This window comes from Pantherophis guttatus, chromosome 7 (genome assembly GCF_059756535.1).
Source record: "Pantherophis guttatus breed Tessera chromosome 7, ASM5975653v1, whole genome shotgun sequence".
Lineage (NCBI taxonomy): Eukaryota > Metazoa > Chordata > Lepidosauria > Squamata > Colubridae > Pantherophis > Pantherophis guttatus.
Window position 1 is genome coordinate 90,914,420 of NC_142069.1, and position 15,370 is coordinate 90,929,789.

At 43.2% G+C, this 15,370-nt stretch overlaps 2 protein-coding genes across 5 annotated transcripts in view; both read right to left on the reverse strand.

The window, feature by feature from the left end:
• Positions 1–15,370, reverse strand: part of RASSF8 (Ras association domain family member 8) — an 80,555-nt gene that overhangs the window by 11,047 nt on the left and 54,138 nt on the right. The window lies entirely within an intron of this gene.
• On the reverse strand, positions 3,829–6,316 carry LOC117668313 (histone H2A, sperm-like). The gene has a single exon (XM_034422114.3). The coding sequence runs from the start codon at positions 4,360–4,362 to the stop codon at positions 3,916–3,918; it is 447 nt and encodes a 148-aa protein (XP_034278005.2). The 5' UTR covers positions 4,363–6,316; the 3' UTR covers positions 3,829–3,915.

Here is a 15,370-nt window from a genome sequence, read left to right on the forward strand (position 1 = left end):
ATGCCACAACGGTTGTAAGTTTGAAAAACTTTCCGTCACTTTTTTTTCAGTGCCGTTGTAACTTTGAACGGTCACTAAACAAAGTGTTGTAAGTCGAGGACTACCTGTATTAAATAAGTATCATTTTAAACTGTAGGAAAACAATAATGTTGGTGACATAAAGCAGGTTCAGCACCTATGACCGTTGCCAGATGATTGGAAACCGTTATCCATAGACCTCGTTCACGGGTCCTTCAATTTTTCTGTGGAAGTTACAGTGTCGAAATTGTATTTTATATTCAGGAACATATACCAGTGTCACGTTATAGGCAGCTCCTGCCCCGCTTCAATCCCCAGAAATAGTTTTTATTTCTTTTATTCTGAATTGTACCAGCGAAATGGCAGCTAAATCTCGAGGGTATCAAGGAACAAACCATCCACGTTAAAGTTGTTAAAATAAAAATATCCTCACTGGAAGGAAACAGATGGCCTAACCAAAGGAACACTGTCGTTTCCTTGAATCTCAGTTTTTTTTCTTGCACTGTTTGATCTATGCTGTTTCTCTGTCTCTTTCTCTCATTCTGTCTTTCTTTCTCATTCTCTCATTCTCTTTTTCTGTCTCTTTCTCTCATTCTCTCTTTTTCCATCTCTTTCTCATTCTCTCTTTTTCTTTCTCATTCTCTCATTCTCTTTTTCTGTCTCTTTCTCATTCTCTCATTCTCTCTCTGTCTCTCTCTTTCTCGTTCTCATTCTTTCTCTCATTTTTTTCTGCCTGTCTTTCTCATTCTCTCATTCTGTTTCTTTCTCATTCTCTTTTTTGTCTCTCTCTTTCTCGTTCTCATTCTTTCTCTCCTTCTCTCTTTTTCTGCCTGTCTTTCTCATTCTCATTCTCTCATTCTGTCTCTTTCTCCTTCTTTTTCTGTCTTTCTCCTTCTGTCTTTCTTTTTCTCATTCTCTCATCCTGTCTTTCTCATTCTCTCATTCTGTCTGTCTCTGTCCATCTTTCTCTCTCGTCCTTTCTTGTTCTTTCTCCTTCTCTCTCTTTCTCATTCTCTCATTCTGTTTCTCTCTCTCCATCTCTCTCTGTCTCTCTCTTTTCCTCCCCACCAATGTGTACAAAAACTTAGCTTTTCCACCATTTTTATTTATATAGGTGAATGATGGCTAACCTTTTTGCCGTCACGTGCCAAAAGCGGGGGGAGCACAGGAAGGTCGCCCGCGTGTGGGCCCACACCCATAATCCAATGTGCCCCACCCCCTGGTTTTAGCACGTGATAGCACGGTGGGCCCGTTTTTCACCCTCCCCAGGCTCCAGAGGCTTTCTAGGAGCCTGGGGAGGGCAAAAACAGCCTCCCCTCCTGGAGGCCAGAAACACCCCATTTCCCAACTTCCGGTGGGACCAAACGGCCCAAAAATCAGCTGGCCAGCACACACATGCGCACTGGAGCTGAGCTACGGCAATGCTCATGTGCCCACTGATATGGCTCCGTGTGCCACCTATGGCACCCATGCCATAGGTTCGCCATCACGGATATAGGTAGTCCTGAACTTACAACAGTTCATTTAATGACGATTTGAAGTTACAACAGCACTGAAGAAAGTGACATGACGGTTTCTTCACACTTGTGAGCGTTGCAGCATTCCCATGGTCATGTGATCAAAATTCAGACGCTTGGCAACTGGTTCATATTTATGACGGTTGTTGTTTGTGTCCTGGAGGTCACGTGATGCCCTTTGGCAACCTTCTGACGAGCAAAGCTGATGGGAAAAGCCAGATTCACTTAACAACCGTATTACTAACTTCACCACTGTGGTGGCAAGGAAGATCGTAAAATGGGGGGAAACTCTCACTTAACAAATCTCTCACTTAGCAACAGAAATTTTGGATTCACTTGTGGTTGTAAATTGAGGGCTACCTATACTACTATCAGCTGTTCCACGTCGTTTATTTTTCGATGGATTCAAAAATTGCACAGAGGCTCATCACCCTGATAATAACCATGGCTTTTGCAATCAAATTATTTCAAGGGGAAAAGGAAAACGGGACAGGTGGCCCATTTAATTCTATTCCTTCACATGCCACTCTTCGGCTTAAAGTCTTAGCAGCACCAAGGGTTCAAAGCCTACCAGCTTAATCCAGGATGAACAAGCCATGGATGGTTAAAATAAGATTGCACCTTTCCAGGACGACTGAAGAAGTATTAAGGGATCTGCTGAATTCTGAAGAACTCAGAAATTCTTCACAGCAAAAGAATATTCTGAGCGTAAGTGAATCAAGAATGAAGCAGATTGTTGTCACCTAGGCTTCCTGAGTCATTAAAACACATGAGTAGTCCCAAAAACCTCTTTTATTGCAACAGCTGTGAATTACGTTCATTCACAGCTGAGTCCCAATTAGTTGCAAAATGTCCTTTGGGAGAAGTCCTTCGGGATGATCACCATCCTTTATCTCCTTTGACACTCTGCCAAAGACCTACTTGGCAAAGCCCCACGGAGTCCAGAATCAAACAGAGATGCCGACTGGGAACAGAATTAACAATGTTGCTTTCCTGTAAAGGGCCCACGTGCCTTTGCTCCTCTTTTAAGCCTTATGGGAGGGGCCAATTATCTCCAGGCCTTACTCCCTAGTCGTCCCTTTTGTTTTAACTGTTCTTGCCTTCTGGCAGCTCTGCGCATGCATGCACTAGGAACAGGCTCCTCCTGTTCCTCTGCTCTCTGCTGTCTGACTCTGGAGGCTCCGGAGTCCGTGCATAACTCCCAGATGGCCCTGGCCCCATCTCTGCCTCGGCAGAGCCCTCGTCTGAGCCTTCCCCAGCCTCCAGGACTGGCCCATGTTCCTCCCCAGCCTCCTCACTGTCCGACTCCGCTGCCAGCTCTGCAGACTGGTGGCAGACCACAACACAGATGCAGGTTGGACTACTAAGAGAAAGTTTTGAGTTTCTAAATGTCTGTGGAGATTCTCAGTCATCCAGGTCATGGTTGTCTCAAAGGTGCTTTTCCAAAAGGCAACTGGACTTTGTTGTTTCCTTGAAGACGTTTCGCTTCTCGTCGAAGAAGCTTCTTCAGTTCTAACTTCCAACTCAAAACTCATTGCTAAGAAGCAACTTTGTCTTAAATCTTCTTGGTGCTTACTACTACTAGGCGCAATTCACCATGGAAGTGGGAGAGAACAACACATGACAAAAGGATTTCTCCCACTGCTGGAACTTATGGTGTGTGTAAGGACTGGAGAAATCAACCAGCAGTTGGTCTCCTTTAAGCACTGCCATTAGTTGCAGCTCAGAGTTGTACTGTGGGGTTTTCTTGCAGACATTTCATTCCCCGACTAGGGAACGTCATCAGTGCTACAAGAAAGTGGGGTTTGAGGAGGAGGAGGAGGAGGAGGAGGAGAAGGAGGAGGAGGAGGAGAAGGAGAAGGAGAAGGAGAAGGAGAAGGAGAAGAAGAAGGAGAAGAAGAAGAAGAAGAAGAAGAAGAAGAAGAAGAAGAAGAAGAAGAAGAAGAAGAAGAAGAAGAAGAAGAAGAAGAAGAAGAAGAAGAAGAAGAAGCATGGAGTCCTTGGTACTCTCTGACCTTAGTGCTTTTCTTGCAAACCTTTCATGACCCAACTGAGTCACATCATCAGTGCTAGGAGGGAGGGGAATTGCTCTCTGTTTATATAATCCTAATGCCTTCTCACACTGGTGATATTACCTAGTTGGGTCATGAAACATCTGCAAGAAACCCACCAAGCTCAAAGAGAGCACCAAGGTCTCCACCCCGAAGTAAAACACCCATCAAAGCCATCTTCTCAGTCCGCTCCATCCCAATTCACCCGTGAGGAAATAAAAGACCTTCACACCACCACGAGCCCATCTTCAGAGCCGCGTTTATTTCTGCACTCTGTTGGATATTAAAAAGATTTCACCCCATGTCTGGATAAATGGCACCACTTTTGTTTACGCAACAATGACGTTCGGAGCTCGTAGACCCTTGCTGGACTTCTTCCCCTTTCTGGAAGAGGTAGTGGATGATTTCTTCGGACAGTTCTTCTCCTGAGTCAGAACCCCTCCAAACAGAGACTGGAGTTCAGAATCACCGCTGACCGCTTGATTCAAATGGCTGGGAGCGATTCGACGTCGGCAGGCCCCCATCGCGATGTTTCCGGCAATGTCCACCAGGTCATACGTCAGGTACTGAAGCACGGCAGCCATGTAGACGGAGGCTCCCGAGCCGATGCGTTCGGCGTAATCTCCTTTCCGAAGGAATCGGTCGATCCGGCTGACTGGGAATATCAACCCTGCCCGACAAGAACGGGAAGTTTTCGGCTTCCTCCGTCCTCTTCTATAGGATGGTTCAGGTTCTAGATCTTCAAAGCTATCCGTATCACATTGATCGTCAGACATAGTCTACTCCTGCTTGGTACCCCACCTTGAGGTCTTTTCCCCCCACTGCCTGGTTTGCGACTGTTTCGGGTTGTTTTGCTGCTCTGTGGCCCTTCTCCAGGTGGTCTCTTTTTCTTTTGAGTCTTGATTTTACCCTTCTGCCCTCTTGTCTCCTTTTGATCTTCCAGCCTTTGGATTTTCCTGGCCTTCCAGGTTAAGCTATCATTTGGAGGGCTAGCAGGAGAGGAAAAAATCCATGCATAATTTCTCAAGATCCCTTTTTATGACATCATTAAGGACCAGCAACAAGGATGCTGATAGGCCGGAGCGCAGCAAATAGGATGCCCAGGGCATTGTTACCCAGGCTGAAGTTAGAGAGAGAGAGAGATCCTGGCTTGATGAGATTGGAGTTGAAATCTCCCTCCCTCTTTGCCTCTCCAACAACTTCTGGTTTTTGGAGATGTCGCGATCGTCAACACCAGCAGAGGTGCAAAAAAAGATTTGGACATTAAAAGAAGCCACTATGAAGCGTCCACCAAATCACATTTGGAGTTTGACACCCAGCAGTCAAAAAAGTCAACGCAACAGTTGCTTTAAGAGGGATAAGACTCAAGATCAAGGGAAGTTGTACTACAATTTTGTAAAGCCTTAGTAAGACCACACTTGGAATCCTGCATCCAGTTTTGGTAACCACAATATTAAAAAAAGATGTTGAGACTCTGGAAAGAGTGCAGAGAAGAGCAACGAAGATGATTAGGGGGCTGGAGCAGTGGTGAAATTCAAATTTTTAAATTACCGGTTCTGTGGGCGTGGCTTGGTAGGCGTGGCAGGGGAAGGATACTGCAAAATCTACATTCCCACCCCACTCCTGGGGGAAGGAAATTGCAAAATCCCCATTCCCACCCCACTCTGGAGCCAGCCCAGAGGTGGTATTTGCCGGTTCTCCAAACTACTCAAAATTTCCGCTACCGGTTCTCCAGAACCTGTTAGAACCTGCTGGATTTCACCCCTGGACTGGAGGCCAAAACATACGAAGAATGGTTGCAGGAATTGGGTATGTCTGTCTAGTGAAAAGAAGGACTAGGGTTGACATGATAGCAGTCTTCCAATATTTGAGGGGCTACCACAAAGAAGAGAGGATCAACCTATTCTCTGAAGGCAGGAGAAGAAGCAACGGATGGAAACTAATCAAGGAGAGAAGCAACCTAGAACCTAAGGAGAAATTTCCTGACAGTGGGGACAATTAACCAGTGGAACAACTTGCCACCAGAAGTTGTAGATGCTCCATCACTGGAGGCTTTCAAGAAGAGACTGGACAATCATTTATCTGAAATGGTATAGGGTCTCCTTCCTGAGCAGGGGGCTGGACTAGAAGACCTCCAAGGTCCCTTCCAACTCTGTTGTTCTGTAATATTCACCTCCAAAGTGAGAATCATACAACCACATGGCTGAAAAGGAGCTCAGAGATCCAAGGCAGGAATCCTCATACCTTCCCAGCTGGTCTTTTTCCTTACTAAACATCTTTCGCCATTGTTAGCATCTTCAGAAATGTAAACCGGCCACGGAAATGGGAAATTACCAACGGCGCACGAAGCTTTGCAGACATCCCAAAATACGTAAAACGTTTTGTGGAAGGATGGAAGTTTCGAAACCAAAGAAAAACACTGAAATACAAACACTCCATCTGCATTAGAGGGGGGGGGGGGAAACAACAACGCAAAGTTATATTTTGCAAGCCAGGTTTACAAATGAGGGCGGATTGTTAAACAAGATTATTTATCCGCAGTGTGTCATAACTCTTATGTATATACATACAAAATGCCAAAAAAAAAAAAAAAAGTTTTTAAGATTTTAGAAGCAGGAACTGGATGGAAAACATTTGTTCTGCATTTAGGATGTTTCTCTTCCAAAAAAAAAACGCTAATGAAAACATCTGTTTTCCTTCCAAAAAAAAAAAAAAAGTAATTTAACTCTTCGTTTCGCTGAAGCCAAACATTTCTCTGCATTTTTTTTTTTAATTTTTGCATTTTTATCCAAAGTCGATCCAAAATGCAAATGCTGAAAGGAAAAAAGGTTAGCCTGAAAAAGCGAGGGCAGGTTTCAACACATTGTCCTTCTTTGTATGAAAACAGCTGGGTAATTACTGTTTAAATTTAGGTTTAATACAAATAGGGGCACTTTTAACAAGAGCGCGCAATAAATATACACAGGTTTTGGTAGGGGAACGGAAGAAATGAGTGATTAATTATGTGGCTTCCTTTCCTTCTCTGACCTTTTTTTTTTTTTTTCCAACTGCAGCAGCAAAAATTTTCCTCTAGTGGGGTGTTTTCTGATTTGTAAAAGAGGTCCATTTTGTGTTTTCAAAGGATACCTTCTACCAAGGTTGAATATTTAATTCAATACGTAGTTGAATTAAACGTTTTGTTTTCTTCTGAAACTTTTTCTTTTCTTGGATTTATCCATCGTTGGCCTACTGAGGGTTGAAAAGCTCAGTAAATCACGTACTGGCGGGTGTCGCATATTGGTGGTTGTGATGAATATTTTAGAGTGACAGGGAGCCGCAGCAGAGGGGTGAAAGAGCCACATACGGCTCCAGGGCCACAGGTTGCTGACTCCTGCCTTATACCATTTCAGATAACTGGCTGTCCATTCCAGACCAGCTGGGATAGTATGAGGCTTTCTGTCTTGGGCAGGGGGTTGACTAGATGACCTCTTGAGGTCTTTTTCAGCCCCATGGTTCTATGAGTCTCACTTTGGAGGTATTACAGAATAACAGAGTTGGAAGGGACCTTGGAGGTCTTCTAGTCCAGCCCCCTCCTCAAGAAGGAGATCCTATACCATTTCAGTCTCTTCTTGAAAGCCTCCAGTGATGGAGCATCTACAACTTCTGGTGGCAAGTTGTTCCACTGGTTAATTGTCCCCACTGTCAGGAAATTTCTCCTTAGGTTCTAGGTTGCTTCTCTCCTTAGTTTAGTTTCCATCCATAGTTTCTTGTCCTGCCTTCAGATGCTTTGGAGAATAGCTCGACTCCCTCTTCTTTGGGGCAGCCCCTGAGATATCGGAAGACTGCTATCATATCCCCCGTAGTCCTTCTTTTCATCAGACTCGACATACCCAGTTCCTGCAACGGTTCTTCATATGTTTTAGCCTCCAGTCCCTTAATCATCTTTGTTGCTCTTCTCTGCACTCAACAGAGGGGTGAAATGCTCCCGGTTCAGACCGGATCGCCCAATCCGGTAGCGATGGTGGCGAGTGGTTCGGAGAACTGGTAGCAAAAATCCCTGCCCCAACTGAACTGCGCGAACATCAGAGGTTTTTTTTTTTTAACTTTTAAAAGCATTTTTTCGGCCCAAGAAATAATGCTTTTAAAAGTAAAAAAAAAAGCCTCTGATGATCGCGCAGCTCTGTTGGGATCATCAGAGCCTTTTAAAAGCATTTTTTTTACAACCTCTTTGGCCATTGTAGAAAATATGCTTTTAAAAGTTTTTTTAAAAAGCCTCTGATGATTACAGCTGAGCAGTGCGATCATCAGATGCTTTTTTTTTTTTTTTTACTTTTAAAAGCAATGCACCTAGCCGGGCTGGCTTGATCCCACTGTTTTTGGTTAAATTTAATTGATTTTAATTGGGTTGTTTTAAATTGCGGCCAAAATATTTAATTATCTTTATACTATTTTTAAATTTTGCTTGTTCTGTTTTATTCTGGCTGTTCACCGCCCTGAGTCCTGCTGGAGAAGGGCGGTATACAAATTGAAACAAATAAATTAAAAAAACAAATAAATTAAAAAGTACAATGCTTTTAAAAAAGTACATGTGCAGCCAGCGAACCGGTAGTATTCACCACTGACTCAACATCTTTTTTTATATTGTGGTGACTAAAACTGGATGCAGTTACTCCGGGGGTTTGCAAATCTGAACATTATACAAGGTAAGCTTCATGAACTGTGGCTTATTCGTCATGCAACTGAAAACCATCATGCGTATCATATCATTAGCGAGAGGATGCTGGCTAGAATGTGAACTAGTAACCTTGTTAGCGAAGAGAGCGAAAATCTCCATCCTCAAGGAAGGTACGGTGCACCTGTCTTTCAAGCTGACAAGCAAACCGCACATATTTTTATTTTCCTCGGACGTGCAAGGGTATGTCAAATTCTTCACCCAGTATTTGTTCTAGTGCAAAACTACCGTCAGCAACGCCTAACCTAAATGCGCAACCGTCAGTCACCTCCCCCAAAGACGTTTTTAACACCCTAAAGCCAAAAGTCTAACGGAGGTTCGAAACCCACCACAAACTACATTGGGACATGCAATCACTGGCTAAAACGTCAAGCGAAGCAGAGAAGAAACGTCTTTTTTTTAAAAAAAGAAAGAAAAAAAATTAAAATCCAGCTAGGGATGCTTCATTAAAGTAAGCTGGAAAAGGGTGAATTTTTAACACGGGCAGCGTTCAACAACAAGGGAGCCAGTGGTGGGATTCAGCCGGTTTGGGTAAACCGGTAGTTAAATTATCTGGTTGGCCCTTCCCCTCCCCTTCCAGAAGTCTCCATGTGTCCCATTTTGGTTCCCAGATAAGTGCAGCGATGCCTACTAGGCCCAAAATGGGGTGTGGGGTGGGGGCGCATCCCCTGTGGCCCGTTTTCACTTCAGGAGGCTGCAAGGAGGTCTACTAGGCCCAAAATGGGGCACGGGGCGGCGCATTCCCCCCCGCGGCCTGTTTTTGCTCCCAGGGGGGTGCAGGAGCTGCCTGTCACACACTATGGCCACGCCCACCATGGCCACGCCCACCCACTCAGTCATTAGGGCAGAGAACCAGTTGTTAAAATTATTTGAATCCCACCACTGAATGGAGCCCAAAATTTCAACATGCTTGGGTCTCCCAAACAGCTCAAAAAACAAGCTAGGAGTTTCTAAAGTTGACAAGAGATTTTTTTTTGGGTCCTGTTTCACAGGCATTGGGGAATTTCTTTCTAAAACGCAACAGTCGTAAGTACGAACTGGTTGTGCCGAGCGTCTGAATTTGGATCCCGTGACTGTGGAGATGCTGCAAAGGTCACAAGTACGAAAAATGGTCGTAAGTCGCTTTTCTCAGTGCCGCTACGACTTTGAATGGTTGCTAAATGAACTGTTGTATGTCGAGGAATATTTGTGTTACCAACAATATTGTAGAGCATTTAGTCGACTTTTGATGTGTTCCCGGAAAGACTTTGCAATCTCGGTACCCCTAAATCATGGTAGGACTTGAGCCGGCATTATGTTGGCATGCAAGCGAGTCCGTAAATTATTCAATCTAGCTTGGATAGGAAAAAAATATTAAGCATCAGCCTTTGAGGGTGTAGGTTCAAACTAGACATCTATCACACAGAGTCTTCTTAACAAGATTTATTGAGCTGAAAGTGATATAGAGATACAAGGATGTCAAGAGCTAAACTGTTTCCACTACAGTGGATTTATCTCCTCGAATCCAAAGGGGGAGATTTTTAAACAAGATTTTTTTCCAGGAAGAAGATGTCCATTTACATAAATACATTGTTGTTTAATGACCCCATAATCCCTTGCGGGGTGGAGTCTGAATGGAGCGGAGTGTTTTACTGGCCGGATGCCTTTCCTGTCGCCAATGCGGAGTTTTGTTCAGCTGATATATTCTCATTGTGCCCTGAGAAAGAAATATCTGCCTCTACCTAGGATCGAACTCACAGCCTCCTGATTGTGAGCAAAAGGAAGGAGGAAGTGAGAAAAAAGAGGGAGAGGGAAGAAGGAAAAAGAAAAAGGGAGGGAGGGAGAAGGAAGGAAAGAAGGGAGAGGGAAAGGAAAGGAAGGAAAGAAAGGAAGGAGAAAGGAAAAAGAGGGAGGGAGGGGAGAAGACAAAAAAGGCAAAAAAGTAGGGAAGGAGGAAGGAAAGAAGGAGGGGGCAGGGAAGGAAGGAGCGAAAGGAAGGAGTGAGTGAGGAAAAAGAGGGAGAGGGACGAAGGAAGGAGAAAAAGGGAGGGAAGAAAGGAAGGAGGGAGAGGAGCAGGAAAGGAAGGAAAGGAAGGAGGAAGAAAGGAAAAAGAGGGAGGGAAAGAGTGAGAGAGAGAGGAAGACAAGAAAGGCAAAAAGTAGGGAAGGAGGAAGGAAGGAAGGAAGACTAAAGAGAAAGGGAAAAAGAGGAGGGAGGGAAGGAAGGAGGAAAAAGAGAAAAGGAGAAATGGAGGAAAGAAGGAAGGAAGATAGAAAAGAAAGGAAGGAAGGAAGGAAGGAAGGAAGGAAGGAAGGAAGGAAGAAAGAAGGGATTTTATATGTCCTGTGGCAGAGGGAAAAGACGACTATCATACGATATGCTCTAAAATCAATTAGCAAAGATATTGGAAAGAACCGAATCTGGCTCTCGAAAACACAGAGCAAAATATAAGTATCATTAAGTTGTGCAGGTACTTCACATTTCATTTGTTCCTATCATTGTGAACTTCAACAGAAACAGGTGAAGTGGTCTTAGGAGATGCTGAATGAGGGCCCTGGAAACCAGAAATCTCAGAGACTGGGCTGAAAAGAGGGTCCCTCCTGGGCAATGTTCTTTTAGAGGAAGAAAAGTCAACCGAAAAACCCAAACAAGTCATTCTTGATCATATTTTATATTTTATTACAGACATAACAGCCTTCTATGGCAGAATAAAAGGCCCAAAATTCAGGGGGGGAGGGAATAGACTGAAAAACTCTTTCCCCAACATTTGAAAAGGGAAGTTTGTTGTATAAAACTCTTCCCTAATGAATTACGTGCACACACACACACAAACTTTTGAAAGAAAAGAACACAACGTTGATCATAAAAATTCTGGCAGAGGAAGGAGGCTGATGCAGACTCAGGAGCCCAGGAACCATAAAGTCCTTTCCCCGTTCAAAACTTCCAGAGGCCCCCAACTCTCCTTATGCCAAAATAACAGTAAGAAAATCAAGTTTGATAGCCTTTCATTGATGGTCAAGCGATGCGGTGAAGAAGAGCTTTTCAATCCCTTGAAGGGTCATCAGTTTTGGAAGATGGAGTTCTGGAAGATGGGAGCTTTGGAAGATGGGAGTTTTGGAAGATGGAGTTTTGGAAGTTGGGAGTTTTAGAAGATGGGAGTTTTGGATGATGGGAGTTTTGGAAGAGGGAAATTCTGGAAGATGGAGTTCAGGAAGATGGGAGTTTTGGAAGAGGGGAGTTTTGGAAGAGGGGAGTTTTGGAAGATGGGAGTTTTGGAAGATGAGAGTTTTGGGAGATGAGAGTTTTGGAAGATGAGAGTTTTGGAAGAGGGGAGTTTTAGAAGATGGGAGTTTTGGAAGATGGAGTTGGAAGATGGGAGTTTTGGAAGAGGGGAGTTTTGGAAGAGGGGAGTTTTGGAAGAGGGGAGTTTTGGAAGATGGAGACCTGGTATCAACCAAGAGAGATTGCTTTATTGGGCAAGTATTTTTTTTTCAAAGCAAAAAGAAAATTTGTAACTCTGAACTAATTCTGACTGAATCTCTGAGGTTTGACAAGGATGATCTTTTGCAGACATTTCATTCACTATTCAATTCACTAGGAACAGGAAATAATGATAGACACTTAAAAATAATCCCATTTCTTTGTATACAAAGTTGTTTTTAAATCAAATCTTTTTTTTTTTTCCAAACCCGTGCAGCTGAAACATTGCTATGTAGTGGGCCCGAAGTGCTTCCACTTAAAAGTTCAGGAGGAAATAAAAATGTATTGAGATAAAAAAACATGGCGCCATGTTTCTTTTCCAACGTTAATCTTAAGTATGTTTTCTGCGAAAACTGTTGTTACCGTGTAGTTGACAATAAATTGCGATATTGTTTAAGACACAGTTTGAATAGTAAGACCTGGATTTACTACATACACTGTGTTTTGCTCATGAAAAAAACACACCACCAAAGATACAAACTGTTCTTTAAGAGTTTTGTATACTTCTGATACCAAGCTCAACATCAGATCTTATTTTATTTTGAGGCGCGGAGGAATTCTTGTAAGATGCACTGCTAATTTTTCCCGTTTTCTTAAGCTGTGATGCACAGTTTTAGTGCAATTTATTCTTTTTTTCAGTATTAAAATGCTTTGGATTCTCTTAGCAAAATATCCCGTCTGTTTCGTGTCCCAAAGACTTCATCACATTTCCTGCCTGAATTCATTGCTCGGCTGGCCACTGATGTTATCCCTGTTTTCATTATCGTTAGATGACTAAAAAGGGCAGTTTTAAAAGTTTAAAACACTTTTAAATCAGTTCACAGTGTTCTTAAATGAAAAGCTGACAGGTTCAAAGGAATAACGTAGACAGCTAAAGGAACAGAAAAACCTTAGCTCTCAAACGATAATTCTAACTCAATTCTTACATGCATGTTTAAATTTGTTATTTGCACTTTTGTAAACAAAAGGATGTGGCAGCTCAGTGGTTAAGAAGCTGAGCTTGCCGATCAGAAGGTTGACAGTTCAGCGGTTCGAATCCCTACTGCCGCGTAACGGGGTGAGCTCCCGTGACTTGTCCCAGCTTCTGCCAACCTAGCAGTTCAAAAGCAGGTAAAAAATGCAAGTAGAAAAATAGGGACCACCTTTGGTGGGAAGGGAATAGCGCTCCGTGCGCCTTTGGCGTTGAGTCATGCCGGCCACATGACCACGGAGACGTCTTCGGACAGCGCTGGCTCTTCGGCTTTGAAATGGAGATGAGCACCGCCCCCTAGAGTCGGGAACGACTAGCACGTATGTGCGAGGGGAACCCTTACCTTTACCTTTTAGACAAAGGTTGTCTTTTGAGGGGCCGTTAAAGAAATCTGCATTTCTCAGATGAATAACAGCCTTTCTCCGTTGTTGTGTTTTCCCAGCCCTGATCCTTCTAAGCATTTCTGACCTGCAAGACTGATTAAGGATGGCAGACCAACAATTACAGACAGATTTCACTGCTCAAGGTTGCAATTTCATTCTGTTATATGGGTCCTGCTGCTAAGCTAGGAGAGAATTCACTCAATGAATTCAACACACCGTTGTTCGTACCCGAGGGATCATGGGAGCAATTATTTAATCAACGCTGCAGCAATTTCCAATCTGCAAAAAAATGTAAAAGAATTAGGGACACGCCGGCCTTCGTTTCAATTGTGATTCATAGGAATTAGTTTCTATTTCCTGACCATCTCTTCTAGCCTGTTTGAATATCACTAAACCAGTATTTCTCAACTGTGTCAACTTTTAAGATGTGTGGACTTCAACTCCCAGAAAGCATGCTGACTAGGATGGGGAATTCTGGGAGCTGAAGTCCACGTATCTTAAAAATGCCAATTTTGACCAACCCGGCTCTAACTTCTTCTTAAAGTATGGAAACAATACTGAAAGTAGCTTCTAAGCCAGGTGTGAAATCCAGCAGGTTCTGACAGGTTCTGGAGAACCGGTAGCGGAAATTTTGAGTAGTTCAGAGAACCAGCAAATACCACCTCTGGCTGGTCCCAGAGTGGGGTGGGAATGGAGATTTTGCAATATCCTTCCCCCAGGAGTGCGGAGGGAATGGGGATTTTGCAGTATCCTTCCCCTGCCACGCCCACCAAGCCACATCACACCCACCAAGCCATGCCCACAGAACCGGTAATAAAAAAATTTGGATTTCACCACTGATCTAATCTAAGCAACTGATGCTAGAGATTAAGGAGGTTCTATATATTACAATAATTTATTTTATTTTATTTACTATCAAATATATTAGCTGCCCTCTTACCCGCAGGGTAACTCTGGAAAATTATCCGTTTCCCCTGAAGCTGTTGCCCTCTGAGACGTGTCAAATATCAATTCCCTTAATTTTGGGGAAACCTTTTTTCCTCAAGTTAATTTGCAGATCTCCAAGAGCTATTTTTGCTCACTTCAGAGAGGATCAGATCAATAGATACAGAAATGAAAAGAAGACCATGTAGCTTGCTCTCTTTTTAAGCTCAGAGAAAATATCTGGAATCAATAAACCTCCTCCGTGTCAGATGTTTGGGTGGAAACATCATTTCTCATAAGGATCATAACACAGAGAAGGGGGGAGACGAACAGACAGAGACAGACAGACAGAGAGAGAGAAAAGAGAGTGACAGAGAAACAGAGAAAGAGAGAGACACACACAGAGAGACACACACAGAGAGATGGACAGACAGAGAGACAGAGAGAAAAGAGACACAAAGAGAAAAAGAGACGGGGGGGGGAGACGGACAGACAGAAAGAAAAGAGAGAAACAGAGAGAGAGAGATGGACAGACAGAGAAAAAAGACACAGGGAGAAAAAGAGAGAAAAAAACAGAGAGAGAAAGACCGAGAGAGAGAGAGAGAGAGAGATGGACAGATAGAAAAGAGACACAAAGAAAAAGACAAAGTGAGAGAAAGAGAGAGGGAGGAGACAGACAGAGCGAAAAGAAAGAGAAAGAAAGAAACAGAGAGAGAGAAAGATGGACAGAAAGACAGAAAAGGCACAGAGAGAGAAAAAAGAGAGAGTGGGGGTAACCGAAAGACAGAGAAAGATGGATAGACAGAAAAGACACACACACAGAGAGAATCTTATAGTAGTTATCAAACAGATCAATGAAAACATATTTCTATTTTTATTGGATTTTTATTGATTTCCTGGACTGCTTTTTTATTTACTTTTTTTTAAAAAAAAAACAACTATTTGCACACTTACAGTATCCAAAGAAAGGAAATGACTAAAACAAGCCATTTCCAGCTGATCCGTGTAATTCCCATCCCAGAGAAGAAAATTTTAATCAATAGTTGTTGTCCAGGGAAAGGATCAATTTTACAAAACAGATTCACGGGCAACTCTATTCATCTGCTCACCTACGTGTGCCATATCCCATTAGTCTTCGCTCAACAAAAATCACTTCTCTAAAAAGCAGCGAAAGTTGGTTTGGCTATTGTCTGCCTGCTCAGTAAATCTTCCCTCTCCGCCTACAATCATCAGACAGAAACCCCAAAGGGGATCCTTCGTTCTACAGAAATGCTCCAACTTTTAGCAGACAAGAGTTAGCAGCAGCAACTTTTCAGTAAAAATTTCCAATGGTTCC